The 17,233-nt window shown below is 40.4% G+C and overlaps 1 protein-coding gene across 6 annotated transcripts in view; it reads left to right on the top strand.

The window, feature by feature from the left end:
- The window catches only part of LOC137529038 (kelch-like protein 13), a 192,014-nt gene that overhangs the window by 127,889 nt on the left and 46,892 nt on the right, over window positions 1-17,233 (top strand). For all 6 annotated transcript variants that reach the window (XM_068250925.1, XM_068250924.1, XM_068250923.1 and 3 more), the window contains 2 exons: window positions 2,854-2,986; window positions 6,852-7,048. In XM_068250925.1, the coding sequence (XP_068107026.1) occupies window positions 2,854-2,986; window positions 6,852-7,048 (330 nt within the window). The remainder of the gene's footprint in view (window positions 1-2,853; window positions 2,987-6,851; window positions 7,049-17,233) is intronic.

The raw sequence follows: 17,233 nt of genomic DNA, 5'->3' as shown, positions 1-17,233 counted from the left end.
AGATTCAATTAATTATCTTAAGTTTATTTTCATTTCAGGTTTACTTAAACTACGTCATTAAAACATTTTGTATATGTTTTGCTGCCTGCAGATCTGCTTTAAAGGACAACTGTAACAAGAGTGATATGGAGGCTGCCATATTTTCTGTTAAGCAACACCAGTTACCTGGCTATCTTGCTGATCCTCTGGCTCTGATTCTTTTAGCCATAGACCCTGAACAAGCATATGCAGATCAGGTGTTTCTGACATTGTCCGTTCTGACAAGATAAACTGCATGCTTGTTTCTGGTGTGATTCAGACACTACGTCAGCAAAATAGATTAGCAGGATAGCCAGGCAACTGGTATTATTTAAAAGGAAATAAAGATGGCAGTCTCCATATTATTTGCAATGTAAAATAGTACCTGCCGGCCACAGAGATGTTTCAATTGTTGTGGGGAGTCCAGTGTGGTGAGAGGTCCATCAAACCCCTCGTTAAAGTTCCAATCAATCGTACAATCCACATAGGACTCGACCCTCCATAGATGATTCAATTGATATTTATTGCATCCATAAGCGGTGATATAGCACACAGAAAGCACAACGTTTCGGGCAGAGGCCCTTTCTCAAGTGCCTCAAGTGCCGCTTATGGATGCAATAAATATCAATTGAATCATCTATGGAGGGTCGAGTCCTATGTGGATTGTACGATTGAATAGTCTCCATATTCTTCTCACTACAGTTCTTAAAGTGTCATTCATGTTGGTCATTTCATTTCTATGAACAAGAATAGAGAATCTCCAGCCTCTGGTACTTTGTGATCTGAACCACCTGTTCAAGAAAATAATACCCAGAGAAACTGTACAATAATTAAATGGTATTAATTAGGTTACCAGTGCGTAGCGTTCTGCTTATGAGACGTGTATAATCAATCAGTCAGGTGCAGAAACAAGAAATGTCCTGCAAGTCTCCTGAGAGATCGCTGTGAGCCTTCTGAGAAATAGCCAAGCGTTTCAGAATGTGGACTGTTGCTATGTGGTAAAGAAAGAAGTACACAGGGGAAATATGAAGAGATTACAGTTTTAATGGACATATTTAAAATTGTGGTTTACCGACTGATACTTAAGAAATATTAGATGAATAAGATGTATATTAGCAGTCCGAACCTGAGAAAAGATTAGACTCCTGATTAATGCCAACATTTTTCCCCTTTGTTTAACTCTAGTCAGCCTATGGCATATGTCAATTTGCTTTCTGTTAATTTAACAGAATAGATCAGGGGGGGTCAAACTAGATCACTTAAGGGGCCAAAATCTAAAAACAGTCTAACTTATGGGCCAAATAGTTTAACATTTATCGGGGGTAGTCTTCGGTGGACACTCTAACATGTCATGTGCAATACCTGAATGTGGCCACTGGACTGGTGTGTGCCTCTGATCAAGAGGCTTAAAGTGGATCCGAGATGAACTTTTACTCATTGCATAATTGTGTTCGTTTGCTATTGTTTATAGGGCATGCCTCAAGCCAAATACTTTTTTGTTTTTGTTGTAATACTCTAATTCCCTATAAACTAAATAAACCACGCCCACATTTTTTCAGAGAGCCTTGGCAGTAGCAAGGGCTCATGGGAGCTCAGTCTGGGCAGGAGGAGGAGGAGGTGTTACTAGCCATTGATTTCAGAGGCAGAGGGGAGGAGGAGGGGGGATTAGGTTTTTTTCACAGGCTTAGTGATCAAGATACAGATAAGCCTGCCTCTGTTTACAAACAACATGGCTGCTGTCATTGTATCACAGGAAGAAAGAAACATTTCCTATTAGGGCCCTTTTCCACTAGCAGTCGCTAGCGTTCACGCTGAATGCTAGCGATTGCTGAATCGCAATTACCGGCGATTCCCCGACGTTCGCGGCCGCGATTTTGCTATGCTATGCACTGCATAGCAAAATCGCGGCAAATATCGCTCCGCCGCGCGTTCGCGTTCCCGTCAAAAACGAATCGCGGTAGTGGAAATGACCTACCGCGATTCCTATGTTAAAAAGCAAACCGTAGCGATTGTAAAATCGCTAGCGGTTTGCGTCTTTGCGCTGGTGGAAAAGGGCCCTTAAAGCCTTTTGCAGCTATATTTGCTGTGTAAACTATCTAAACTTTAGATAAGATATATACACAAGTTACTTGTTTATAGTTCGTTTTTCATCTCGGATCCACTTTAAGCCCCATACACACGATCAACAGCGGTCTTTTATGCTTTCACAACTTTTGTTGTGAAAGAAGTTGAAACACCTAAAGTCTTTTGCTATTGTTCAGAGAGCTGATAAGACTGATAAGAAGTCAATCCAACTGTTGTATTGACTTCTTATCAGCCTTATCAGCTCTTTGAACAATAGCAAAATACCTTTGCTTTGAAATGGTTGCCACCCATGAGCACCAACTGTATACTTGCCCCCTACCCATACATGACCAATCAAAATGGGAGACAAGGAGGGTGCATGAGTGCATGTGCACAAGGCAAAAAAGAAAAATGTGCATACACATACGTCAGCTGTGGCCCACTGTCTCCATGGAAATGCCTAGTGTCGCTGGTGCAAACACTGGAGTATCTTGCAATGCTGTAACCACCAGTTTGTTGTGAGCACACATAAAGCACCGGTTGGCGCTCTTCACTTCCGCCTTTCTTTTACTGCTTACATAATGCACATTTGAAGCTCTCATGGGTAACATAAAATGGTGAGGTGAGCCAGATTTGGCCAGCGGGCCTTGAGTTTTGACACCTTTGTAATAGGTAATTCCTGAACAAAGAAAATTGGTACTATTGCTTTTTCAGTGCAAATGAAAATATAACTCCAGGACTTAAATCTTGCTCCCCTTGTGTGTTTTTCAGGGCTTTGACCAGTTAAGGATAGAAGGCTTGCTCTGTGACGTCACATTGGTGCCAGGCGATGGGGATGAAATCTTTCCAGTTCACCGAGCCATGATGGCGTCGTCAAGCGATTACTTCAAAGCCATGTTTACAGGTGATTTATAACTGTGTCTCTATCAACCATGCTCTCTAGCAGGTCATTCTGCATGTTAAATATTACACCACTCTCACACGAAGTTCTCCCGAGCAGAAACTTCTTCTGACTGAAACTGCTTCATCACTATGCACCAGACAAAAGTCTGTGTAAATACAGCTCTCTCCAGTTACCTTCCAATTATCTCTCCTGTGAATTATTCTGTCACTATGTGGAAGAATGACACTTACACTTTTTAGATTGTAAAAACATTTTGTCAGTGAGATAAACGTGGAAAACATTGGCCTGACGTAAAAAAAATTTAAGGATGCTTCTGTTTTCCTTCTAGAAGCCATCACATTTTTTATATCCCGGTCTATCTTGCATGGCAGGCAGTGTTTCCAGCATCATGTGAGATTGCAATCTCTTCATGTGGGACTTTTGGCAAAGTAAGGAGCCACCCACATGGTTCTTGACCCAACTGACTGGTCAAGTACCCACCATACTCACGATAGATGAAACTCAACCGAGTGGTCGTGAACGACCACCACTTCCTAGAATCTAGCATGTGTACAGTGGCCTTGATGCTTTGGGAAGTGAGCCGCCAGCCATATTGAGTCAGGTGATCACTGGCCGAGAGCATTGTTTTCCTTACTCGACCACCGCATGCTGTCACTCACACGCCGCTTCGTCTTACTTGCGCTGTTTGCTTTAAAAAGATTGGTTATTAAGAAATGTTACCTGCTAAGAGCTGTGAAACCAGCCATTTCAGGATTTAGATCTTTATTAAAATACACGAAAAACTATTTTTAGTGACCTAATCCAGTGTTTCTCAACATTCTATTGGCATGTACCCCTTTAAAATCCCTGTACTTGCCAAGTACTCCCTAGCATAGTAAATCTTATAACAAGTACCCCTTAATAAATGTATGTTTAATCGTAGTACATAATTGCTTCTAAACAATTTCAAAGCATGTACTATTGCTTTTAATTAGCTAAAATACTAATTTAGGGTTGTTTAAGATTCATCATTTTCTAAAACTATAATTTTTTTAAGTATTGTTGGTTAAGTATATGAAGCCTGAGTACCCCCTGGAACCATCAGAAGTACCCCCTGGGGTACGCGTACCACACGTTGAGAACCTAGGACCTAATCTATCCTTAATTCAGTTACAAAAAAAAGCCTTGAGATATTCACAGGCGTGGTGTTTTTTTTTTTTTGTTTTTTTTTTTTTCCAGTTCTCATTTCCAAGGTAACACAGTGTTTTGACATGCAGCTTTTACTGAAGGGAATCTGGTAGTATATTTTTAATCGTATACTTAAGACTACTGGAGTGCGAAGTATATGGACGCTGCCATATTTATTTTATTGTAAGCAATACTAGTTGCCTGGCTGTCCTGCTGATCCTCTGCCTTTAATACTTTTTATCCATACTCCCTGAACAAGATTCGCTGCATGCTTTTTTCTGGTGTTGTTCAGACACTGCTGCAGCCAAATAAATCAGCAGGGTTGCAAGGCAACTGGCATTGTTAAGGAAATGAATATGGCAGCCTCCATATTCTTCTCACTTCAGTTGCTATTTGAAGCAGACCTAAATTAATTTCAGAACTTACTCTCGGGTCAAAAATATAAGCAACAGCATTATAACCTTTACAGAAAAGCATTTATTTATTGCACACCACAGAATTCCTGCAATACATCTGCAGTGTGTCTACTTCTTGCAATCATGGAAGCAGACAAAGGGTTAACATTCTGTTTACAAATTAGCTCAGGTTGCTGAGTCTGCTAAGATTCCTGTGCTGACACAGCTGAGAGCTAAAATTACAATCATGATTACTTGCAGCTGAAGGGGATTTAGACAGAGGGAATTAATCTGCTTTCATTGTGTACTGTGCTTGAGTTCAGGTCCACTTTAAACTGTGCAAACAAACAGTAGATCAGCACCAAATATATCAAGAAAGCTGCTGAAAAAGAAAACTAGTCCCAAGTTCCGATAGCAAATCTATGAATCAGCGCTATAATTTTTCATCATGCGATGATGGGGTACTCTGATGTCATCAACTTCAGTGACTATGCACCATCACCAAGTCAATAAAAGGCTTACCAGCCAGTTAGTGCCCGCATTACAAGGCTTTAAATGGCTCAGTAGACAATCCCAGCATCTCCTCCTTCAACGGATTATGGCTGCAGTTTCCAATAACCAGTTATGCTTTTGTATAGCACACCAACAGATACAGTCGACACAGCATATCGATATAAAATAGAACAGCAGATCTAAGTGTATACTGTTAAATTAACTAAAACTTCCAAGAGTCACATAAAAAGAATTAAAAGTTACATACAGGGCCCTATAGCATAGGAAACACCACAAGTATAATGTCCTCAATAACAAAGTCCAGACATATTGGAAAAGAAGGGTGCCACTTGTCCTTCCCGACTACACTCACAGAGGCGCTATTCGTGACCTTGAGACTGTACTGTGTACTCCTATCTGTTTATTGCCTGAGGAAGCAGGAATATACCCGTGAAACGCGTTGCGGTTCTGTTCGTGGAGTATGTGAATAAATTGTCTTTATCTTAAGCGACAGCATCGAGTCTATTTCTGAGTGGCCGGTCCACCGCCGCCACCCGAATATTTTAAACATTTTAGCATATTTTATCCTTTTGGCGCCTCTGTACATCTACTTCCCGACTAGTTTCACCTACTGGCATCTTCAGGGGATTGAGCACATTCTACTTGTGGGGTTTCCTGTAGGGCGACATATGCAAGTTTTAAGTCTTTTTATGTGACTCTTGGAAGTTTTTATTTGAATGGTTTACTCTTCGATCACCTGTTCTATTCTATTTTATATGGATATGCTGTATCGAGTGCTGTATCTGTTGTACTATGCAAGAGCATAATGATCTGGTTATTGGAGACTGCAGCCATAATCCATTAAAGGAGATGCTAGAATTGTCTGTTGAGCCATCTAAAGACTTGTAATGCTGGCACTAACTGGCTGGGTAAGCCTTTTATTGACATAGCGATGATGACATCCGAGTACGCTATCATTGCATGATGAAAAATTATAATGCTGATTAGTTGATTTTCTATTCACTTTAAAGAGGAACTCCAGTGAAAATAATGTAATAAAAAAAAGTGCTTCATTTTTTACAATAATTATGTATAAATGATTTAGTCAGTGTTTGCTCATTGTAAAATCTTTCCTCTCCCAGATTCACATTCTGACATGTATTACATGGTGACATTGTTACTGTGGGCAGATTATGTAGCTGTTTCTAGCTGTTCTGGCTTTAACAGACAGCTCTAAACAGCCATTTCCTGTCTGTGAACATTGTTACATTGTGGCAGTTTGCCCAGAGTACCTTACGGTACCAGAGCCTCTTGTGGGAGGGGTTTCAGCACAAAATCATTCATACAGCGCCCCCTGATGGTCTGTTTGTGAAAATCATTATATTTCTCATGTAAAAGTGGGTATCAGCTACTGATTGGGATAAAGTTCAATTCTTGGTCGGAGTTTCTCTTTAAACTGACCAAATCTGGCTGTAAACGATTGAATTGGGTACCAGTCACCTTAAGTCTGTAGAAGACTCTCCCTGAATAGCTGTAGTGTTCTTAAGACCTTTCAGGGCGTTCTTGGTTCATTAGGTACAGTAGTTGCTTAGTGTTTTCCTTCTGCACCTGTTTTCTGCAGATGTAATCTAATGCACAAGAACATTGCATATACTTTTTATTCTGTGAATAATTAACACTAGAGTTTTGTTAAACATCATCTGCATATTCAAGTGTCGGCTGCGAACAAAAGGCCAGCAATGTGCTGCGTTTTGTGTAAAACGTGAACGTCTTAAGGCTAATTAAAACTGAGACTGTTTTCTCCTTCCTAGGTGGAATGAAGGAACAAGATTTAATGTGCATTAAATTACACGGCGTGAACAAAATTGGATTAAAGAAAATTATTGATTTCATTTACACTGCAAAACTTTCTCTGAATATGGATAATCTTCAAGACACACTGGAGGCTGCAAGCTTTTTACAGATACTGCCTGTGCTGGACTTCTGCAAAGTGTTTCTTATATCTGGGGTAAGAGCAAAGCCATGCCACTCACTTTCTCTAGTCACCGGGGTGCTGCGTGAACATGTGCATGCGGATGATCAATCCTGATTAAAGCGGACCCAAACCAAACATTTTTTTAATTCAAAATATTTAGTTGCACCACTCTGACTCATACAAAGATAAATAAACACTCTTTCAAGCCTATGAGCATTTCAGTGCATGCTTTTCACCCTTCTCCTTTCATAACTAGGGTTATACAGGTGGCAGCCATTACTTCTGAGCTTAGTAGGAGGTTTTAGATCGTGGGTGTGTTTGTCATCAGCTACCATCCCTCACAAGGGCGTCATCTATGTCTAATCTCACACAAGCTGAGATCACCTCCCCTGTGACATCATCAGTAGCAGCCTGTTTTTGTTTTTTTTTTTTGTTTTTTTTTTTTAGGTTTTTTTATCTCCTCCTGAAAATTCCCGGCAATATGAAAGGAAGGGAGGGGTTCCTCCGATAAATGTAAAATACTTTATATTTGTCATTATGCAGCTGAAAAAAGGCTGCTATTTATTATTATAGGTTAGAAAATAGATTTTATTTCTGAAATCTTGTATTTTTAATTTGGGTCCACTTTAAGGGCTGGTGCACACCAGAAGAGCTTTTCTGAGCGCTTTGTGATTTTAAAAGCTCCTGCTAATGTTATACTATGTGTCTATTCTCACCTGAGCAATGTGATTTTGTAAAAATACCACGTAGCATTGCATTAGCAAGAGCTTTTAAAATCTCTAGCGTTTAAAAAGCTCTTGTAGCATGCACCAGCCCTTACTGAGAAGAAAACATGGCTCAGTCTTTGTTGCACTCCGTGAATTTGGATGCCAGATCTGGATTTGTCACCTCGTAGTGCTCCAATAAGATTAATTTATCAATATTCTGGGACGCGCTCCTTTGAGAACTGTCAGTTGTATAGAACCAAAACTGTATATTCCAGTGTATAAAATGACTTTTTAACCCCTTAAAGTGTGTGTGTGTGTGTGTGTGTGTGTGTGTGTGTGTGTGTGTGTGTGTCTCTCTCTTATACGCCGGGTTTCAGTGCCAGGCAGAGCTTTAAATTACGTACCGGGTGCTACAGCCATCGGGAGAAAGATCCATTTGAGAAATCCATTAGTCAAAGCTTCCTGCAAAACTGATAACATCTTGTGAGCAGCTGCTCGCGCGGTCAACAGAGCAGCTTCCTGGTCCGGGGGTCACCTGACTGGTGACATGTGCGTTCATATTGGAAGAGGTTGCCAGATGAGGAACACACTGAATAGTGGCGCGCACACGTCACCAATCAGGTGACCCATAACCAGGAAGCTGCTCCGCTACAAAGCTATAGGGATTGCAGGAAGCTTTGACTGGAAACTGATTTTTCAAATGGATCTTTCCCTGATGGCTGCAGCACCCGGTATGTAATTTAAAGCTCTGCCTGGCACAATGTACTTTGCTAGTTTTGAAAAAAGAAAGCACAGCCCCTATGGGCCCGTTTCCACTAGCGCGAATTCGCATGCAGACAACGCATAGGCAATACAAGTGGATGGGACTGTTTCCACTTGTCAGTTTTCATTTGCGTTTTTATGTGCAGGATTTTTCTGCACGGTAGACCCTGCAGAATTCGCCTGCGTGTGGAATGCAGGCGAATCGCAGGCAATGTATTTAATAGGGAAATCGCATGCGTTTTTTGCATGCGTTTTTTGCATGCGTTTTTTGCCGCGATTTCGCGTGCGATTTCGCATTGAAAGTAATGTAAATTGACACAGGCAGTGACATGGTTAAATTCACATATACCCTGCCTATGCAAAATCGCATGCGAAATCGCGGCAAAAAACGCATGCGGAATCGCATCTGCATGCGATTTTGTCAGCGGTGATATGCGGCGATTCCGCACCGCACTAGTGGAAATGGGCCCTATCTCTTTTCCCTCCCCTGGTTGACTGCAGCACCCAGTAATGCCAGTTCTGTGTTCTCTTATAATAATTATAATTAATTTGATGTGAGGCGCAGAGAGTATACAGGCCAGATGGATGGAGGAGGTAGTCTTATACGACGAGTATATCCTAAACTCTATATTTTAACACTAAAAGTTGGGGGGCCGTCTTATACGTCGGAATATACAGTAGTTTATTTAGAAACAAGTATACAAGATGATACAACATATAGAGTTATGAAGTTATGAAGAATAAAATTTAAAATGCAAAAAATACAATGCAACAATCAACAGGATCCTGCTACAGTCATACAACCACCTCACCAGCACACTCTGCTGCAGCAGTAAAAGTCCGTCAGATCAGCCAAAAAGGGTGGCACAAGAATGATCAAAGCTGTTAAAAGTGATGCAGGGGTTAATTCGTTTATATTGCTCTAGAAACAATAACAGACCAGCGCTAAGCCCAAATCGCGCTAATCTGCTACTGAAGTGGTGTTGAAAGTACTAGCTGGGTCTGCCTAAAGCTTAATTGCACTAATGAAGTACTGTAATGTAAAATATAGCAAGTGCAGAAATGCCTTCCAGTATAGCAATATTTAGTGTGGCAAATGAAGTTCAGTGAGTACTGTAATCCAATATTATGGTAATCAAATCAACACTTTATTCAGTATGTGCTAGCACTCAGTGTAGTTACCAGGCACCGTGATGGCTTCAGGGATTGTAAATCCAATCAGTACGCAGGTGCATGGAGCTTACCACATCTGTCGCTTGTCCGTGCAGTCGTGATCAGTGATTAAACCAGAACCGCTCTATCCTGGCAGCCTCTGCCGGCGGTTACACAGGAGGATCTTGGTGCCAGATGTCCGGCCGTTCCAATGCGCTAGAATCCACTGACCCGGTTCTGGTATGCACGTCACCGCGCTCCACGTCAGGACAGGAAGTCCAGCCCCTGGAGTCAGATTGGTGGTGACATCACACTCCTCCCCCAATCGCTCAAAAGAATAATTGACTATGATTTAAAAATATTGTATTATTACGATAGCCATAAATATTATCAGGAAGGGAATAGTTTATAATAATCTAAAAAGCTTTAAATGCATTTAAAACACCACTTTGTAACAATGTATTAAAAGAAAATAGTGTGCAATAACATGAATAACTATAAATAGACAATGGTTTTATAGGTACATACCTATAGTCACTCGCATATTCAATCAAACCACAACCATAGCACCTTCACTCACTGCAGTGAAAAAAATGGACTTGGAGGGTCCTGATCCTGAAAAAGTGTGCAAAATAGCAAATGGTAAAAAGCAAAAATATGCAATTAACCTGCTAATAAACAGAATTAAGCAATTAACCTTCTAGTAAACTCTGCAGGCTTCTTTGAAAGAATCGCCAAGCAATACATGTACATTGTCTATTTGTATTTTTTTTTAATTCTAGTTATTGCACGCCTAGTTTTATTTTAATACATTGTTATAGTGCTATTTTATTGCAAATTTGGTGTAATTGCAAATATGACAGAATGATGCAATGTTATAAAAATAAAGCTTTATAACTGAAAATAAAATTGACTTTTCTTTGCTACGAATGTTCTATTAATTATCTGTACTACACATGCAATTAATTATATCATACGTTTGTTTTGTTTTTTGCTTCAGTATCACTTTGTTAGAAAGCTAATTATGCTTATTTGGATAGACACAAACTACTTTATAACCCTTTTGACGCTTGCTCTTCCGGCTTGGCTGTACGTGTTATTTGTATAGACGTGCATGTGAAGCTATAGTCATTTGTATACAAACTGCTATGAAACATGCTTGCTTTTGATGGTCTTAATCCTTGTACAGATTCTACCTTCCTGTCGCCTGGAAACATTGCATGTAATTATTTCAAGTGACAGTTTAGCAATAGTGGTTGTACAGATATGCTAGTCTGATCTGTTCTATGCAGATGGGTGTAAGGAGGGTGAGCATGAGGCTCACTTGTTGCAGATGGTCAAGATGTATCAACTCAGTGTATCGCTGAGGCCTGGAACCCACTAGGAAGCACAAAATACTATCGCAAAAGCTAGTGATTTGTGACAGTGTTTTTCAAGCGATTTTGGGAGTGAGTTCCCTTCTCCTATACAATTAGAATGGAAACGCTCCCAAAATGCTGCATGTCCTGTGATTGCCATTTCCTTAATCGCAGTCGCTGTAGTGGAATCTGTCCCATCCATTTACATTGGCAGAGCGTTTAGGGAAATCGCTAGGGATTGAAAGCGGATTCCAGGCCTCAAAGAGGAGGCCGCTGATGCTGGAAACCCAAGAGGATTGCATATGATTCTCTGGTCATATAAACCTAGCATGTGTTTGTAACTTCATCTTTAAGTCACAGGCTCTTTTAAACCTTTAGCACCCAATTTATTTAGAGGCTTGCAAGAGCTCCAGGCCAAGTTATTTTAGCACTTTTTTTTCTAATTCTTTACAGTTCCCTGCTTCTAATCGGTTCTGCTGTAATGTGTATTTATGGCCACTTGTCACTTGGGGGCAGTGTGAGACAGTAACAGAGGACTTTTGCTTTCAGTTTCTATATCTTCTGTTATTAGAGAGAGATCAAAGGATTGCAAACATTTACAGCACAACGAGTTCTGCCGACTGAGGTCAAAAGCAGTGCACTTATCTTAAACGAGATAACCCTATTGAAGCTGCTAATGGGTTAAAAGGCACCAGAACCGCAATCAAGCATTCCACAGTGAGGCTCGGTTCCCACTTGTGCCAGACCAGCGGGAGCGGACAGTGTAATTTCCTCTCCAGTGGTCCGTCTGCAGCCCAGGGCAGATGCTTTACCCCCATTGGCTATATGGGGGATCGCATGCGCTTGAATTGCAGTCCGCTTACTGCCACAGATCCCGCAGATCCGCCACAGTGTGAGGAGCCATTCACTCGATGAGCAGAGAATGGACAAAAAAAATGTCCGTTCTCCACTCCGAGCCTGATGCTCCTTGACAGCAGTAAAGATTTTGCCTCCTGGAATAAATTTAGGAACGTTAATCAGGTTGAGGAAACATTTTATAATAAGCAAATATTGACTAAACAGTTTATAAATGAATATTGTAATATAAAAGCAATTTTCACTCTTCTTAGGTAGGTGGGTGATTTTTTGACCTGAGGTTCACCTCTGGTTCACTTTAAGTTACTTTCCGTAAAGTTCCCCTGTAAGTAGCTACAGTAAGAAGCTGACTGGTTAGCCACATCAGAAATGACATGACTGGTTAACTATCTGTAAATATCTGGACACCGGATGTGGTTCTTAAGAAGCACATCTACAGTTCTGTAGCAAGTACACTTTGTTGCAGACATTCTTACATACAGGATCTTCTCAAAAAATTAGCATATTGTGATAAAGTTCATTATTTTCTGTAATGTACTGATAAACATTAGACTTTCATATATTTTAGATTCAAATACACACAACTGAAGTAGTTCAAGCCTTTTATTGTTTTAATATTGATGATTTTGGCATACAGCTCATGCAAACCCAAATTTCCTATCTCAAAAAATTAGCATATTTCATCCGACCAATAAAAGAAAAATGTTTTTAAAACAAAAAAAAGTCAACCTTCAAATAATTATGTTCAGTCATGCACTCAATACTTGGTCGGGAATCCTTTTGCAGAAATGAGTGCTTTAATGCGGCATGGCATGGAGGCAATCAGCCTGTGGCACTGCTCAGGTGTTATGGAGGCCCAGGATGCTTCGACAGCGGCCTTAAGCTTATCCAGAGTGGTGGGTCTTGTGTCTCTCAACTCTCTTCACAATATCCCACAGATTCTCTATGGGGTTCAGGTCAGGAGAGTTGGCAGGCCAATTGAGCACAGTAATACCATGATCAGTAAACCATTTACCAGTGGTTTTGGCACTGTGAGCAGGTGCCAGGTCGTGCTGAAAAATGAAATCTTCATCTCCATAAAGCTTTTCAGCAGATGGAAGCATGAACGCACTTTTGAACCAGAAACAGCGGCAGAAGCGCCTGACCTGGGCTACAGAGAAGCAGCACTGGACTGTTGCTCAGTGGTCCAAATTACTTTTTCGGATGAAAGCAACTTTTACATGTCATTCGGAAATCAAGGTGCCAGAGTCTGGAGGAAGACTGGGGAGAGGGAAATGCCAAAATGCCTGAAGTCCAGTGTCAAGTACCCACAGTCAGTGATGGTCTGGGGTGCCATGTCAGCTGCTGGTGTTGGTCCACTGTGTTTTATCAAGGGCAGGGTCAATGCAGCTAGCTATCAGGAGATTTTGGAGCACTTCATGCTTCCATCTGCTGAAAAGCTTTATGGAGATGAAGATTTCATTTTTCAGCACGGCCTGGCACCTGCTCACAGTGCCAAAACCACTGGTAAATGGTTTACTGACCATGGTATTACTGTACTCAATTGGCCTGCCAACTCTACTAACCTGAACCCCATAGAGAATCTGTGGGATATTGTGAAGAGAAAGTTGAGAGACGCAAGACCCAACACTCTGGATGAGCTTAAGGCCGCTATCGAAGCATCCTGGGCCTCCATAACGCCTGAGCAGTGCCACAGGCTGATTGCCTCCATGCCACGCCGCATTGAAGCAGTCATTTCTGCAAAAGGATTCCCGACCAAGTATTGAGTGCATAACTGAACATAATTATTTGAAGGTTGACTTTTTTTGTTTTAAAAACATTTTTCTTTTATTGGTCGGATGAAATATGCTAATTTTCTGAGATAGGAAATTTGGGTTTTCATGAGCTGTATGCCAAAATCATCAATATTAAAACAATAAAAGGCTTGAACTACTTCAGTTGTGTGTATTTGAATCTAAAATATATGAAAGTCTAATGTTTATCAGTACATTACAGAAAATAATGAGCTTTATCACAATATGCTAATTTTTTTAGAAGATCCTGTATAGTGAATAAATATGTGTGCAAAATTGCATATTTTAATTGTATGGTGTGTGGCCATTGGAGGGATGTTGTGGCATAAAGGCTCATACATGCGTACCAGTAATCTGTCCAACTATCTTCCAAATTTGTCTGTTGGAAGATAAATTGGACATGTGCATGTGTCAGATGACCAACTGATAACAGGTTGTTTGCCAGATCCAACCAGTGAATCAATTTGACCAACTATCAGGCAGGTTGGACTGCGTACAAGTCTTTTGAACAACGTTGTTGTCTTTGAATGCGGACATATTGTACAGTTTGTCATTTAGCGTGCAGGCATGGTATTCAAGTTAGTGAGTTGGTTGTTTAGTTGGTCTGCATGTACGTACGTACGCACTTGTCAGGTAAACTTGTTGTGTGTTTGGTTGTGCATATAGTTGAACATGTGCAATGTAGGGTATAGAAATGACTTAAAACTGTGGTTTAAGCAGCTGGTGAACTGAAGGATCCCCAGTTTTGGGAAGTGTTGGGCTTTTGAATCTGTTGGATGAACTGGGAGTGATTTGATTAGGAAAAAAATCAATCCAAGATAGGCACATAGGCAGGAGGAACCCATTTCTCCCATATACACTTTTACATTTATGCGTATAGGGAATGTTTTTTTTCCCCAAAACAAACTTTGTTTGAACACGGGACCTGGATAATCTCTATGATCTGAGCTGTGAGTAAACAGCAACAACATTCTACCCCCCCCCCCAACATTCTACACCTAAGAAACTGCCCACTGTAGGACAAGGTTTTATGGAGCTCAACAGTAAACATACAGTTGTAGCAAGATTTTGTTTTTAAAATAAATGCATAACAATGGGGTTGGCACATTAAAATGAAACCATTACTAATGTCACATCTTACGTAGTCCATTAACTAGAGCCTGACGCCTGCTTCACAGTTTCACAGACAGCTTCATTTTAGGCAGTGTTCAAACACTCTTGTATGTGGTGCTGGTTTTAAAAGTAATGCAATAAGCTCTAGAAAAGGTAATTTTCTCTTTTGCAATGCGTTATACAGTAATTGACTGTTGTAATTTTTCTGTTTGTTGTCCATGTATGAAATTAATAGAAAATACTTTTTTGTGACATGGTTTGATTCTTAAAATTCCCATTTTCTAATTACTACTGTGGCAATTTTGTAATGTAATAAAACATTACAGAGCTTGAAATTGGCCCAGGCAAATGTATTTCCTACTGAAATTGATTGGCCCAATACCAAGCTGCATACAGTTTGTTTTACATTTTGAAGCAAACCAGATTTATTAGCATACTATTAACCTACCACTTCCTCACCATAATAAAGTAGTATTAGCTGTAAAAGCAAAATGACCATTTTACAAGCTGTGGCAATTTATCCAGTTCTGTTTTGCCATGCTTAGTGGTCAGCCATGAAATATAGCGCCATCTAGCAACTGCTGTGCACCCTTGCATGTATAAACCCTAAAGTCTTCCCACAGTTAGTGTGCCTTGCATGGACATATTCAGCATCAGGGCTCTTTTACACTACATGTGATTTGATTATGATTTTAATGTGATTTTACATGCAATTACGATTTTTTTTTAATTTATTTTTATGCAATAAAAGTCCTGCATGCTGCATTTCTTCTTGCGTTGTTAGTATCCAGTGAAAATCGGAATTGCAATTTAAAATGTAAAAGAAGCCTTTAGGGTCCACTCTTACTGGGAATTGTAAAACGTTACAAAAACCGCCAGGGATTTTTTGCGTATTTTTGACTACAATTTCAACGATCGTGATTCATGTTTTTTAACATTTCAATTTGTTTTAAATCGTGAAAAAGGGATCTATGCACTATGTTTTTGTTTACCGCGAATTGCTGGCTGCCGCTGCAGTGAGATCACTGCCATATACTTTAGTCGCAGTACCGCATTACAAAGTGGTGGCGATTGGCGGTAAATGCCTGCAAATCGCCCCAGTGTGAATGGGCCCTAAAACTGTACATAAAAAAAGGTACGTTTGCATTAAGCAATAGCTTGCTTTATTTTATCATTGTATTGAATTTCTTTCTTCCTTTTTTTGCCTCATTTCCTTAGAGAGTGAATCACTTTTCTTTATGGGAGGCTCATCCTGCTGGTAAAATGAGATGCTTCTGCAGACAGAGATGTTTGTGATTGAATCTCGCTGAACACATGCAGGAAAACCTGTGGCTGCCTAGAGGGGCAACATTTTAAATACTTGCAAACAATTGATATGTACAACTTGGCAACAGAGCAGGGAGTAATTAAGCTTGCATAATTATTTGACCTGTTTTCATTTAATTACCATAACAATTTAATGTTTACCTCTGATTGTAAGTCAGGTGTGAATTTTTTAATCCTGTAGACAGTGTGCTGGAAGGTAAGGAATTTTCCTTGACAGGTTAAAAGAAACCTGCGGAAAGCTCAATTCTGGCACAGTTTTTAAGACTTTTAATTAAACATTTAAAATGAAACTGATTTCTATCCTTTGAAGAATGACCACATTGTCCGGCATCTAAAACGCTCCAGACTATAAGATGCACCTAGGTTTAGAGGACAAAAAATAGGGAAAATAAATACCAAACCCGGTGTGTCCATGGTCCAGGAGCATCTTGTAGATGTTCTCTCCCAATTAGTGTGTCCCTAGGGTGTCCTCCTGTGTCCCCAGGGTGTCTACGTCTGTCCTGCACTGTCCCCCCTCCCACGACATTGCGGCGGTTCGTATCGGCAGGCATTCGTTTTCACCATATAAGATGCAGGAGAAAAAGTACGTTTTATATGCTGAAAAAATATGGTACTAGGCACAAGGTCAGCCACAACATAGTCCAGGGATGTCGATCTTCAGTCCTCAAGGGCTGAATTTCCCTCACATTTTTGGAATTGCTCAAATTAATTGATGGGACTGAATCAGAAAAGGTGTGGTTCATCAAGTAGAACACATTTCTCAGTCCATCCTAAACACTGGCATGGATATGGCCCCCCGAGGACTGGATTTAGACACCTGTGGTTTAGTCAAACATATTATACAGGAAGCACAGCTGCAGCGTGACGGTGAGATGTACCCTATGCACGTATGGCTATGGGTATAGAGCAAGCCAATAGGGAAGGTACCAATTTTACCTCGGAAGGGAGGTGGATTAAGCGCAAAACATTGGCAGAGGGTGGCAGGAGAGATGAAGTATTACGTCATTTTTTTGGATACACTGTGATGGTGTGGTGAGGACTGGTACCTAGTGACATTTCACCTGGGAGGGGCTTTCATTTTGTAAAAAAAATAGAAAAATGAAAAAGTAGTTTTTGCAAAATACCCCATTCTCATTGCCATGCGTACGTGTT

Source organism: Hyperolius riggenbachi, chromosome 8 (assembly GCF_040937935.1).
Source record: "Hyperolius riggenbachi isolate aHypRig1 chromosome 8, aHypRig1.pri, whole genome shotgun sequence".
Lineage (NCBI taxonomy): Eukaryota > Metazoa > Chordata > Amphibia > Anura > Hyperoliidae > Hyperolius > Hyperolius riggenbachi.
This window is presented reverse-complemented; position numbering and strand designations above follow the sequence as displayed.